We start from the raw sequence: 15,146 nt of genomic DNA on the forward strand, positions 1-15,146 counted from the left end.
CATCTGTCCATAGAATACTTTTCCAGAACTGAGCTGGCTTCATGAGGTGTTTTTCAGCAAATTTAACTCTGGCCTGTCTATTTTTGGAATTGATGAATGGTTTGCATCTAGATGTGAACCCTTTGTATTTACTTTCATGGAGTCTTCTCTTTACTGTTGACTTAGAGACAGATACACCTACTTCACTAAGAGTGTTCTGGACTTCAGATGATGTTGTGAATGGGTTCTTCTTCACCAAAGAAAGTATGCGGCGATCATCCACCACTGTTGTCATCCGTGGACGCCCAGGCCTTTTTGAGTTCCCAAGCTCACCAGTCAATTCCTTTTTTCTCAGAATGTACCCGACTGTTGATTTTGCTACTCCAAGCATGTCTGCTATCTCTCTGATGGATTTTTTCTTTTTTTTCAGCCTCAGGATGTTCTGCTTCACCTCAATTGAGAGTTCCTTAGACCACATGTCTGGTCACAGCAACAGCTTCCAAATGCAAAACCACACACCTGTAATCAACCCCAGACCTTTTAACTACTTCATTGATTACAGGTTAACGAGGGAGACGCCTTCAGAGTTAATTGCAGCCCTTAGAGTCCCTTGTCCAATTACTTTTGGTCCCTTGAAAAAGAGGAGGCTATGCATTACAGAGCTATGATTCCTAAACCCTTTCTCCGATTTGGATGTGAAAACTCTCATATTGCAGCTGGGAGTGTGCACTTTCAGCCCATATTATATATATAATTGTATTTCTGAATATGTTTTTGTAGACAGCCAAAATAACAAAACTTGTGTCACTGTCCAAATATTTCTGGACCTAACTGTATTACATTCCTTATCCTGTACTGAGCCAGAGTTACATCCTGTATTATACTCCAGAGCTGCACTCACTATTCTGCTGGTGGAGTCACTGCGTGTATATATATTACATTCCTTATCCTGTACTGAGCCAGAGTTATATCCTGTATTATACTCCAGAGCTGCACTCACTATTCTGCTGGTGGAGTCACTGCGTATATATATTACATTCCTTATCCTGTACTGAGCCAGAGTTACATCCTGTATTATACTCCAGAGCTGCGCTCACTATTCTGCTGGTGGAGTCACTGCGTGTATATATATTACATTCCTTATCCTGTACTGATCCTGTGTTACATCCTGTATTATACTCCAGAGCTGCACTCACTATTCTGCTGGTGGAGTCACTGCGTGTATATATATTACATTCCTTATCCTGTACTGAGCCAGAGTTATATCCTGTATTATACTCCAGAGCTGCACTCACTATTCTGCTGGTGGAGTCACTGCGTATATATATTACATTCCTTATCCTGTACTGAGCCAGAGTTACATCCTGTATTATACTCCAGAGCTGCGCTCACTATTCTGCTGGTGGAGTCACTGCGTGTATATATATTACATTCCTTATCCTGTACTGATCCTGTGTTACATCCTGTATTATACTCCAGAGCTGCACTCATTCTGCTGGTGAAGTTACTTGTCCTTAACTGAATCAAATTTCTAGTCTGAATTATACTGCAGAGCTTAACTCACAGTTCTGCTAGTTGTTTTAGTTACGCTGTAATGCAGCGGAACAAAAAAAGCTTTCCTTGTTTGTTGTTATAGGGATACTTGCAAATCACCAGTTTGAGCTCTGTGCAGAAATTTGACAAGCAGCATAGAGATTTCAGCTTTATCCTGCAGAATTTTGAATGCAGCTCTTAAGCATATTGCAGGCTGTAAGTCAGTACAACATTAATGTAATGTGCTGCATTCCCGGACACAGGACATCAATAACTGTACCGAGGTTTAGAACGCTAATAGAGAGAACATAATGCTCTATCCTAATTCATAATGGATCAGATAATGAAGTCGTCACATTTACCTCTTGTGAAAGCTCCTTCTGGAATGTAGAAAGCTCCTACCATGATACCGACAATGGCCAATATCTTAAAGAACCAGAACCTGCAGGAAAAAAAAAAAAAGCAACATGTTCGCTTCCATCCTGTAATTTAGGAATACAGTAGTATGCCCGCCATATATGTTCAGAATATATATGTATAGGTGGAAATATTACCCAGAAGGGCTTTAATGGCATTTTTGTTTCGCTCTTCATTTTTGATTCTCAGCAGTCATAACAGACATTTTTTCCCCACACATGACCATATGAGGCTATGTTCTATGCAAGAAAAATCATATATGCCATTTTGGGGTATATATTACTGTCATTTACATTTTATTTTTTTTTTCCCCTCTCAGTGGGCGCTTTTATTTTATTTCTCCTGGATGTTACTAATATATTTGTGTGCTTTAATAAATATATATATTTTTTTGGTTTTTTTTTTCTTTACATAATTCATTCTTTAACAGTTCATAAAAAATACTGTTTCCAGAGATTCATTCTTTATTGCACATTTTTTTTTCCCGCTGTAACTGGGGAATCCATAAGAGCCCGTGTCACTGGCAGAGCGAATCTTGATCTGCTACGACTCCTATGCCAAGCAGAGCCCCAGCCTGTCATTGCCAGGTCCTATACAAGCAGCGGCAAAGCAGATACTTCAGTTCATGGCGCTCATTGAACTCTATGTAGATAGTGAAAGACAAGACATAAGTGGCCACAAACTGCTTCTCCCAAGTCTACGGTTGTGTCTGACAATCATAGACCTGCTAGATTTCAGGAGATCAAGAGCTTCAACCCAATGGTGTAAATCTACAATGGTGCTAAATTAAGGTCCAGGAGCAAGCGACATGCATCTACAGTGCTTGGACGTCATCTGTTTTCTAATCTGTCCATCCCCTTTAAGGGCATGTCACATTTCCCCCATGTTGTCACATTTCCACCTCAGGACTGGGAGGCAGAAGTTATTTTGTTATATACATTCAGTCTTCCCCCAAATAATTCCTTTACCCATTGTGTATAGCAGCTCGGGGGTCTTTGCTCGACTTAACGCCAATCATCAGCAAGGAGAAGACCAAGAAGAACATGGACATGGCGAAGCTGACTCGATAGACAGCCTTGTATCCAACCAGCACATTACAGTTCACGATACCGTTCACATGGGGGAGCTCGGTGCCAAATCCTCCTTCACAAAACCCCGGAATCTGCAGAGCAGGAAACACAATATTAGCAGGTCCACCGGGCTGGGACTAGAGGCGGAAACATCCTCCCATCAGAGAATTTTATTCAGACATTTTTTTCTGTTTCTGGGAAATCTGTGTGAAGAAATACGCCCGCATTACAGATTCTTACCTGGGTTTTCCGGATTTGCTAGTATTGTATTGTAAAGGCTACTTTACACACTGCGATATCGGTCCCGATATCGCTAGTGTGGGTACCCGCCCCCATCTGTTGCGCGACACGGGCAAATCGCTGCCCGTGCCGCACAACAGCCGTCACACATACATACCTGTCCGGCGACGTCGCTGTGACGGGCGAACCGCCTCCTTTCTAAGGGGGCGGTCCGTGCGGCGTCACAGCGACGTCACTGAACCGCCGCCCAATAGCAGCGGAGGGGCGGAGCTGAGCGGGACGTAACATCCCGCCCACCTCCTTCCTTCCGCATAGCGGCCGGGAGGCAGGTAAGGAGAGGTTACTCGTTCCTGCGGCGTCACACGCAGCGATGTGTGCTGCCGCAGGAACGAGGAACAACCTCGTTACTGCTGCAGTAACGAGATTTGAGAATGGACCCCCATGTCGCCGATTAGCGATTATGCACGTTTTTGCAACGATGCAAAATCGCTTATCGGTGTCACACGCAACGGCATCGCTAATGCGGCCGGATGTGCGTCACGAATTCTGTGACCCCAACGACTCCGCATTAGCGATGTCGCAGCGTGTAAAGCCCGCTTAAGGTGTGAGAAAGTGAAAGTGTCAGATAGCACTGGATACAATACTGGACATGAAAAAATATATCTTGTTTATGTAGAGGTCGGACAGGTTTTTGTTGGTTTTTCCCCATAGAACCGACTAGAAAACAATCAAAGCATTTTCTAGTGACAATTCTACAAACACTAATAAAGTCTTTATAGAGTGAAGTAACCTGACAACTTTCCAGGGTTAAATATTAACCCCCTGTGACCTGACAACTGAGCTGTATACAGTAGAGTCAGCTCCACTTTTCAATCTGTGATGACGGGCACTGCAGAGACCGTGAATACATCCAATGTGTAAGTGGGATGACAAAAGGGAATGGGTCCCCAGGTTTTTGCTTTCCTACCCCCTATGAGATGAGTACAACGTATATGCAGAGACTCTGCTTCTAGCAATGTGTCACTTACTGGGCTGCTTGCTGCAGTTTGGAATAAAAATGGATTTATCTGCAGCAAATCTAGCTCTATGAATGTTGAGCTTTGTATAACGCTGTCCACACCACCGAATGGCAGTATTCTGCTGTCTACACTATGCATAGGCAGAAAGCGGCCAATCAGTAACGGTGGCGGTGTTATACTATGTCCACGTATATTATAGTCCATGAATATGGAGGACTACATGGCAGCTAACTTACTAGTCCTCTAGTGTTAAACATCACAGATTTATCAGCAGGAGGTTATCAGCAGGAGGTTATCAAAAAAATGCAGCAAGCAGCCCTGTAAGTGACATCGCTGGAATCAGGGTCTCTGTCTGTACATTATACTGCTCTTAGATTAGGTGAAAAAACTGGTGAGGGTTTACCTTTAAGCGGTTATTCCCATCGTCACAAGGTTCAGCTAAATACCAGAAGTGTGAAGGAATTATATTTCCATTACTAGATGCATTTGCAGACAACCTATCGATAGGATTATTCACACACTACATGCTATATAATTTATATTAGGAATACGCACTAATTTTTGGCAGTGCCCATGTCCCTTTCCTAGCCATGCCATACATGTGCCATTGTTGTGATAACATCAGTTTAATATACCCCATCTATAGAGGAGTGGGCACTATCGTGCTCGGATACTTGGGGCTCAAAATGAGCAGGTCAGACGCTTAGATGGGCGTGATTTGTGTACGGAGTATAATGGAAGTCCATGGGAAACCCGAGCATTTTTCCTGAAGATCTTCCAGAACAATGCTCAAATTGCTCATTGACTGCTATTATACTCGGTACAAGGAGTCGTGCCCGTCCAACTGCTCATTTCAAGCATGGTAGTGCTCGCTCGTCACTAATCCTATCTTCTGAAGCCCTGCTAGGCTATTTCCCATCATGAACATTTGTCCTCCGATTTGTAGGGCTAATGATACAGAGATAAGGACTAGTTACTATTGTACAATGAGACGCCATTTTTAAATTATTATATTTCAAGTAAAATACGAGTTTTAGGAGTATTACTAAAGTGACGTTTTCTTCTCTACATGCTCAGATGGTGAACATTCGGCAATTACAGTCTTATGGACTCTCTACCCTAGCTACAGTAGAGTAAGGTGACAGTCAAACCCTCTGGGATGAGAAATGCCGGACGGGCCAGAACAGCCTGCTTGCCCGGCCCGACAACGGCAGGAGGTTCAGAAAGTAGTTTTTTACTTTATGGCATCAGACATAAAAGTAACCAGAGATTATTATTAGAGGGGACGCAGGAAGAGCGCGCTTCCGTCAACATTAAGCCATGATTTATTAATACGTCCATTTCCATGCACCAAAAAATCTGCAACAATCTCGGCCGAGCTCCATTAACGTCGTCCTATTAGTAGAATCCACAGGTTGTGAGGCTCAGAAGACATTACTGCAATTGGTTTTCATTTTAGCAGCAATTCCCCACTCAATCACTGGAAGACAGTAGCCACGACCGGCCTCCTGAGGGCCGTGGTCACATGTAGCGCAAAAACATTTTTTTTCTGCCATTTTTTTCCCCAGATCAAACAAAGTGGATGTGATTTCATAAAAAATTGTGCTACTGCGCTTTTGTAGGCGCTGCTGAACTGAGCTGGTTTTGGTGCATTTTTCCCATAGTGACTTATCTGGAGGATGGTTTAGGTGCAGATTCCCAGTGTTTATGTACTGAAAAATCTAGGATTTTTTTAATACATAAAATAAAAAATTAAAAAAAATAATAAATAAAGAATAAAGCACAAAAATCAGGGCAGATTGTTACTGCATTATTTGGTGCAGACACCGGCAAGAGAGAAAGGGGTGGGGGGGGGGGGTAACAATAGAATAAAAAGCCTTTTTGCACACAGGAGCATTTTGAGGACATAAAAAAATTAAACACCAACCTGTCATGTTCATAACTTTGTGGGTTTTTTTGCGATAAATAAGCAGACCCTCGGGATATGTGCAGTCATTTACTATCATATAAATAAGACTTGTGTAATATTTCATTGATAAAATAGTGTGAGCATTTTCTCCATTGTGTAAGGTTGGTATTACATGAGTTAATATAGAATATAGATTCTCCCCTGTCTCTGGGTGAGAAAGTGTGCCCGTTATTTCTTTCCACCCAGACCACAAGGCATGTGAATAGTGCCCTAGATGATAACGAGTTCATGCTCTGTACATAAATGAAGCAGATATAAGACGTACAGACCTTACAGACGTGTGAATGATGACTGCAGGGCAGATTCATACAGTAATGTGCTGAGGGTCATGTGCTATCACAATCTGGTCTCGGTACCGCAGTGCCCTACAGACACACAATAGCCCAACAATTGTAAGCAGTCATCACATTCCCCTCTAACTGCCCTGATACATTGTAGCAAACTGCCAACACAGGAGAGATCCGGCTGATGTATTCCCAGAGAAATGGCCACACTTAATGCAACTGCAGGAAATTCCAACCCAAGAAGAATTGGGCCTGTCCAGGTTTACATCCCTCAATACTCACTGTCAGTAGAGGACTGAATATACCTGTAATGGCCGGCATCATAAACCCCGGGAGCTCAGAGACATCACAAGAAGAGATTAATCATGGCTCAGCTATGTGAATTGCTGGGTACTGCCCTATAGTCAGGTGACATGATGGCACAGTATACAAGGATCACACAGTGAGGTCATCACATTATACTCCTCAGGTTGTCGGTGATGTCCGATGTAGACTCATTATTGCCATGAGACCAGCTTCCCTCTATCTGTGCTTCACCAGCTCTTTCAAAACTACATTTCCCAGCATGCCCTGACTACATGAGCCATCAGGGTATGCTAGGGGTTGTAGATCGTCAATAGCTAGAGATACAGGTTGAACGCTGGGTTTGGAGACAGTGTTACATGGTTTATATATAGATTGCAAGTGTCTTGACTCGAACTAACAGCATCAGATATACAGTGTGTCCACACATATCCTGTCCACCGCCAATAACTTGAGAACGGCGGCAGCTATAGGCATATAAGTGGTGTCTAGGTATAGTAAAGTAGCCATGCGCTATACAATGAAACCACCTATAGCGCCACCTGGGGGAAAACAACGAAGTTAGCACTTTTATTTCGAAAACGGAACGAGATAGAGAAAAAAGTGAATTACAAAGTTGTAGGGCATCATCAATTCAATGCGAATCGACACCTTGCATACAGAAATGCTATGATTAGAACGTGTAAAACTCACAAGGCTGCGGACGTGAAGCGATTCCTCATGGAGACCTTCCTACAAATCATTGGGTTTGGTGGCTGCATGGAGTGGCCTCCACGATCACCTGACCTGACCCCATTGGATTTCTTTCTGTGAGGTCACATCATGCGACCCCTCCACCAATATTGCAGGACCTACGACGACGTATCACAGATGCTTGTGCAAACGTGTCACCTACCATATTGCACAACGTGCAGCAAGATACAGTATGCTGTCCAGAGTCCAGATGTGCATTGCAGCTGACGGTGGCCACTTTGAGCATCAAAGTTAAATGAGCACCAAATGCGTGACTAGCATTCAATGTTTTGGGGGGTCATGGGTTTCATATCATAGCATTTCCGTATGCAAGATGTCGATTCGTATTGAATTGATGATGTCCTACAATTTTGTAATTAATTCACTTTTTTTCTCTCTCGTTCAGTTTTCGAGATAAAAATGCTAACTCTGTTTTCCCCCAGGTGGCGCTATAGGTGGTTTCATTGCGTAGCGCATGGCTACTTTACTATACCTAGACACCACTTCTATGCCTATAGCTGCCGCCGTTCTCAAGTTAGTGGTGGTGGACAGGATATGGGTGGACACACTGTATATGAGATTATAGGTTTCAGTCAGGAAACGCACGGTCAGTCTGGGCACTGCGATCTGTACATAAACCAAGAAATACGGCGAACCCAGCATTAGTAAGAAGCTGCATAACAATCCCTAGCAAACTCTGTAGAGGCCTGAACCAAGATGTCAGGTTATGGAGCCACCAGTGAGGCCAGCGTTGGTTTGGGATGAGCGCTGAGAACAAAGTAGTTCTGCTTATTGAGACGGGAACAAGCTCTAAAGTGACACGCCATGCAATGATCCAGTGGAAATCTACCAGATCACCCACTCCCATCCTTAGCAGATCCCACCCAGTTAGAGACACTGACTGTATTGGGGGTTTATTGTAAATGCAGGTACACTTTACTGAGGATAATCATGTGCCCTATGCAGGTAAATGGAGAGGGGAAGGCAGTAATATGTCCGGGCCCCTCCTCTCAAGACTATGTGCTTTCATTTCCCAAAGTTCTTAATAGGGGTGCCCATTATTTAACCATAAATAAGTAATATAACAATCCCTTTAAAAATCCAGGCATTTCTGGGGGTTATTAAAGATACCCCCACCCATCAGGACACGTGCCACAGCTATTAGAAGCCATTTACAGCAGGAAGGTAATGGGAAGGACATGAAAAAACTTACTCCACTTAACCGGTCCGATATTCCTGGAGTCAGCATCACAATGCAGAGCAGTGTCCCCAGAAACATGAGGAATGCATAGATGAGGCGGGTCACGGTGGAGTTTCCGGAGCTGGGGCAGCAGCGGCATAGTATACACGTGGCACCGCTGCACAGGCATGGAATCTGGAAAGAAACATGAGGATTAATGGGGTCAGTGCCGTCAGCTGCCGCTCATGAGACGGGATCAGACCAGCATACAAATCACATGAGAATGTAACAGACAGTGGAGCCTTTCCCATCCAAGACTGCGAACCACCAAAATCTGCAACAGGGAGCCCACCTAGCAGGTGGCATTAAGAAAGGGTCTGTACAGTGACCTCTGCCCCGAGTACCACCTCCTACCTCCCGGCATCCAGGGACGGCCCCAACGCCACAGAGCGAGCCTGTGTACCGCCTCCAACGCCACAGAGCGAGCCCGGGGACCGCCCCCAACGCCACAGAGCGAGCCCGGGGAGGCCTGACTGAGCGAGTCCTGCAAATCAATTCACACTAAAAAACCTATCTGATCAAAGGATCAACAACAGATAGATAGTGTCAAGGGAGAAATTTTGGGTAAAGACTGCTAATGGAGTCTTCGCTTAGGATATTCAGAGGCCAGTGCCGTATTAGGGTACTTTCACACTTGCGGGTTTTTTTTTGGCGCAATCCGCTGTCTTGGGAAACAGCGGAATCCGTTAACGGATTCCGTTGTTTCCCATAGACTTGCATTGATGACGGATTGTGCCAAAAGTACCTGCGTTGCTTCCGTTGGCCGATGCTCCGTTGCTTCCGCCAAGCGGAAGCAACGCAGAATGTAAGGGTACTTTCACACTTGCGTTGTGTTGAATCCGCTGGATCCGTTGCTGCGTCGTTTTGACGCATCCGTTATTTTTGTGTTGTCAACGGATGCAACGGGTCCGTTATTTCACAGGAATCCGTTAGCTGATTCCTGTGAAATAACGGACCGTTGCATCCGTTTGGCGTCCGTTAGGCGTCCGTCTAACGGAATCCGTCGGCTCTGTTTTATTTATTTTTTTACTTTTTTTCATTCTGGGCATGCGCAGAATAAATTAGCGGAATCCAGCAGCGGATTCCGTTGTTAAGCACTTAGCAACGGAATCCGCTACCATAGGGAACCATTATAAATTTTAACGGAACCAACGGAATCCGTTGGTTGGCGTCATTTTGACGCCAGCATTTAACGTTACATTCTGCGTTGCTTCCGCTTGGCGGAAGCAACGGAGCATCGGCCAACGGAAGCAACGCAGGTACTTTTGGCACAATCCGTCATCAATGCAAGTCTATGGGAAACAACGGAATCCGTTAACGGATTCCGCTGTTTCCCAAGACAGCGAATTGCGCCAAAAAAAAAACAACGCAAGTGTGAAAGTACCCTAATGTTAAATGCTGGCGTCAAAATGACGCCAACCAACGGATTCCGTTGGTTCCGTTAAAATTTATAATGGTTCCCTATGGTAGCGGATTCCGTTGCTAAGTGCTTAACAACGGAATCCGCTGCTGGATTCCGCTAATTTATTCTGCGCATGCCCAGAATGAAAAAAAGTAAAAAAATAAATAAAACAGAGCCGACGGATTCCGTTAGACGGACGCCTAACGGACGCCAAATGGATGCAACGGTCCGTTATTTCACAGGAATCAGCTAACGGATTCCTGTGAAATAACGGACCCGTTGCATCCGTTGACAACACAAAAATAACGGATGCGTCAAAACGACGCAGCAACGGATCCAGCGGGTTCAACACAACGCAAGTGTGAAAGTACCCTTAGCTATACATCAGTGCCGATATTAATGAATCAGACAATGGTTACACAAGCAACGTGGAGTGAAAAAGAAAAGGATGATCCGGCAAAAATCATAAGTGATTAAGGACTTTTTTTGCTTTTATAACTGTCCGAAACGCGTAAAGTTATCATGACCTCCATGCTTTCCATCTGAGTGGATACTTGGTCTTCACGCTATTTTTAATGATGTTTCAATAAATTTTGGATGTTTTTACCAAAGGAGATTTTGTGCCGGATCATCCTTTTCTTTTCACTCCACGTTGCCTGTTACCGGTTGGGATAAACCGAAGGATCCTAGGCACCCGCTAGGCTGAGCAGTCTGGGCAGCAGGTGAGCTGAAGTTTTCTTCCTATTTACCTCTCCAATGGTTACACAAGACATGTTCTCTGAGCTCAGGCTTGCGTCTGACACTCGTATAGTCGATAGATCCAATTATACAGTATGCATCAATAACCTTGAAGCCAGAACACAGTTTAGTGAGAATTCCACTCCCCTCCAGCATATTATAACACACATCTCTGTTACACATTCTTTCTGTGTGAATCTTCTGATAAGACTTTGCAGTTTCACATTCTGGCTTCATTATTAGTGATGAGCGAGTATGCTTGTTACTACTCGGTACTCGCACGAGTATCACTGTACTCGGGCTACTCGGCGGGTACCGAGTAATTTCGCGATACTCGTGCTTTACTCGTGGTCTTCATTTCTGCATGTTGGCGCTCTTTTGAGAGCCAGCCCTCATGCAGGGATTGGCTGGCAGACCACTGCAATGCCACAGCCCTGTTAGTTGTGGAATTGCAGTGATTGGCCGGCCTGCACAGCGTGACCGAGCCTTTATACCGGCCGGCGCGCTGTGCTCTGTACACAGCCATCTCATATTCCCTGCTTTCCACGCCCACAGGCGCCTATGATTGGTTGCAGTGAGACACGCCCCCACGCTGAGTGACAGGTGTCACACTGCACCCAATCACAGCAGCCGGTGGGCGTGTCTATACTGTGCAGTAAAATAAATAAATAAATAATTAAAAAAACCGGCGTGCGGTCACCCCAATTTTAATACCAGCCAGATAAAGCCATACGGCTGAAGGCTGGTATTCTCAGGATGGGGAGCGCCACGTTATGGGGAGCCCCCCACCCTAACAATAACAGTCAGCAGCCGCCCAGAATTGCCGCATACATTATATGCGACAGTTCTGGGACTGTACCCGGCTCTTCCCGATTTACCCTGGTGCGTTGGCAAATCGGGGTAATAAGGAGTTATTGGCAGCCCATAGCTGCCAATAAGTCCTAGATTAATCATGTCAGGCGTCTATGAGACACCCTCCATGATTAATCTGTAAATTACAGTAAATAAACACACACACCCGAAAAATCCTTTATTAGAAATAAAAAACAATAACAAAGTCCCTCATCACCAATTTATTACCCACAACAAAACCCTCCATGTCCGGTGTAATCCACGGTCCTCCAGCGTCGCGTCCAGCTCTGCTGCATGGAAGTGACAGGAGCTGCAGAATACACCGCTGCTCCGGTCACCTCCACGCAGCTAATGAGGTGAGTATAGCGATCAGCTGAGCTGTCACTGAGGTTACCTGGATCCAGCGGTGGCCGCGGGTAACCTCAGTGACAGCAGCTGATCGCGCTACTCACTGCCGCTCCGGTCAGCTTCACACAGCAACTGAGGTGAGAAGCGCGATCAGCTGCTGTCAGTCAGGTAACTCCCGGCCACCGCTGGATCCAGCGGTGGCCGCGATTAACCTCAGTGACAGCAGCTGATCGCGCTTCTCACCTCAGTTGGTGCATGGAGCTGACCGGAGCGGCAGTGAGTAGCGCGATCAGCTGCTGTCACTGAGGTTACCCGCGGCCACCGCTGCATCCAGGTAACCTCAGTGACAGCTCAGCTGATCGCTATACTCACCTCATTAGCTGCGTGGAGGTGACCGGAGCGGCGGTGTATTCTGCAGCTCCTGTCACTTCCATGCAGCAGAGCTGGACGCGACGCTGGAGGACCGTGGATTACACCGGACATGGAGGGTTTGTCGGGGTTAATAAATTGGTAATGAGGGACTTTGTTATTGTTTTTTATTTCTAATAAAGGATTTTTCGTGTGTGTGTGTTTTTTAACTGTAATTTACAGATTAATCATGGAGGGTGTCTCATAGACGCCTGACATGATTAATCTAGGACTTATTGGCAGCTATGGGCTGCCAATAACTCCTTATTACCCCGATTTGCCAACGCACCAGGGTAAATCGGGAAGAGCCGGGTACAGCCCCAGAACTGTCGCATATAATGTATGCGGCAATTCTGGGCGGCTGTTGACTGATATTGTTAGGGTGGGGGGCTCCCCATAACGTGGCGCTCCCCATCCTGAGAATACCAGCCTTCAGCCGTATGGCTTTATCTGGCTGGTATTAAAATTGGGGGGGACCGCACGCCGTTTTTTTTAATTATTTAATTATTTATTTCACTGCACAGTATACACACACACACCGGCTGCTGTGATTGGGTGCAGTGTGACACCTGTCACTCAGAGTGGGGGCGTGTCTCACTGCAACCAATCATAAGCGCCGAAAAGCAGGAAAGCAGAGAATACGAGATTGATTAATGAGCGGCCGGCTTTTTCAAAAGAAGAAAAGCCGCAGGAGCAGTGTGAATGCCGTGCAGTGCCGCAGCAGTGATCGGCGAACGGTGAGTAAGAGAGAGGGGGGAGAATGACCGACAGACTGTGAGAGGGGGACAGACAAGACAGAGAGAGACCGACAGAGCGAGACCGACCGACGGGAGATAGAATGAAAAAAAAAATGACCGACATCGCTTGTAAAAAGCACAAAACGTGCGTTTTGGACATCGGAGTGCCACACAATGTTTATGTAAAATCTTTCATGTATTAATCTCAAAAAGTAACATACACCAGCTCTATCTCACTATTGGGTATGTGCCCTTAACATTTCCGCCATGAAAAATCATTTTGGAATCATTTTGCAAGGTTTTCTGGTGAGTCCGTAAAAATGGCGTAAAACGCGGACAAAATTGTTCACAGCTGTGACTTTTGAGTGATAAATGCTTCAAGGGGTCTTCCCCATGCTGTTGCCATGTCATTTGAGCACTCTTCTGAGACTTTTGTGACATTTTTAGGGTTTCTACATGCTGCCGGGGGGTCATTTCACAAAAATACTCGGGTCTCCCATAGGATAACATTGGGCTCGTTGCTCGGGCCGAGTACACGAGTATCTTGGGATGCTCGGCCCGAGCCTCGAGCACCCGAGCTTTTTAGTACTCGCTCATCACTATTCATTATCTTTAGTTAACCCCTTCATGACTATACAGCTTAGAATTATATTATGGGTCTATGCGATGGCTACATAGACATTATTATGCAACTACATCTACATTTTGATTTACATACACAGATATTCTTATTACGTTTAAGCAAACAAGCTATAGCTCAGGCCACCTCCACAGTAGAATAGGAGTTAGAGGGGGTTTCCACTTAGAGCATTTTGCCCTTTAATGACCAGCACTGGGTTAAAAACAAAATCAGGTGGTCCTTCCTCTTCCCTATTTCAGTGCTGGCTGCAGCGGTGACATCACAATTATAGAGCACACCACCGCTGCAGTCAATCACTCATTACATCACCACAGAAACTGTAAACGGAGACGGGGCCTGCTGCGCTGGAGCGAAGGGAGGGTATGAGCTGTCACTATACATCTGCAGAGAAGAGGGTTAATCAGCAGCATGGAAAGGATTCTTTACTGTAAGAGCAGTGCCCTCCCCCCCCTCCCGGAAGTGGAAGGGACGATTCAGTCATTGAGGCCTCGTATAAATGACCACAGAAAACCCCCTGAACATGGAGGACGCTCACCTCCCCCACCCGGGGGTCGCCCACTTGTAGCTCACCAGCTGTTACTGAACCAATCCCTCCCAGTTGGGGGCTGTAGTGAAGCAGAGGCGCACTGTGGAATAGGACCCTGACAACGATCAGTCACCGACAACCTTGTCCTTACCCAGCTAGCGACAGAGCAGAGTCCGAGGACGCCCCCCATGGTGCAGTCAGCGGCTCCGGGGATCACAAATCCTTTGTTTACACGAGCGCAGCACCGCCCGTCTCCAGCTCCTTCCCAGACACTGCGCCTCTCAGCGTAATGACGTCACTTCATCTGCAGAACTCCTCCCACAGTCTTTTAGGAAATAACCTCATGTGCGCATGCGTACTGCATTGCAGTCTGAGGGACGCTACTTGGGAAACTTTAAGGCGGCGACCTTTCTGTAGCGCGCATGCGCATTTCTTTACAATAAATATTTTTTATTTTTATATATATATATATATATATTTATATATAGGGGAGCCATTATATATTTCAGCCATTCCAGACTCTGAAAAGGACATTTTTGATTCATGACTAAAATAAAAGCCATGTTATAAAATATATTTATGTATAAAACCCCCCAGAGATCTAGTACTAATGTATTGGGTCTAAGTGCAGGGTCAGACGGGTGTATATCACAGTGTATTCGGGCCCCAATGCCCGGAGGTCTCCTGACCTGAACTTACAACCTTACAT

The 15,146-nt window shown here is 45.5% G+C and overlaps 1 protein-coding gene across 1 annotated transcript in view; it reads right to left on the reverse strand.

Moving 5' to 3' along the window:
* The window catches only part of SERINC3 (serine incorporator 3), a 34,739-nt gene extending 20,009 nt beyond the window's left edge, over positions 1-14,730 (reverse strand). The window contains exons 1-4 of the mRNA XM_075350351.1: positions 14,589-14,730; positions 8,760-8,921; positions 2,898-3,091; positions 1,875-1,954 (exon numbers count right to left, since the gene is read on the reverse strand). Coding sequence (XP_075206466.1) covers positions 1,875-1,954; positions 2,898-3,091; positions 8,760-8,921; positions 14,589-14,627 — 475 coding nt within the window. The 5' untranslated portion in view covers positions 14,628-14,730. The remainder of the gene's footprint in view (positions 1-1,874; positions 1,955-2,897; positions 3,092-8,759; positions 8,922-14,588) is intronic.
* Between the last annotated feature and the right edge of the window lie 416 nt (positions 14,731-15,146).

The sequence above is a fragment of the Anomaloglossus baeobatrachus genome, chromosome 5, assembly GCF_048569485.1.
Source record: "Anomaloglossus baeobatrachus isolate aAnoBae1 chromosome 5, aAnoBae1.hap1, whole genome shotgun sequence".
NCBI lineage: Eukaryota > Metazoa > Chordata > Amphibia > Anura > Aromobatidae > Anomaloglossus > Anomaloglossus baeobatrachus.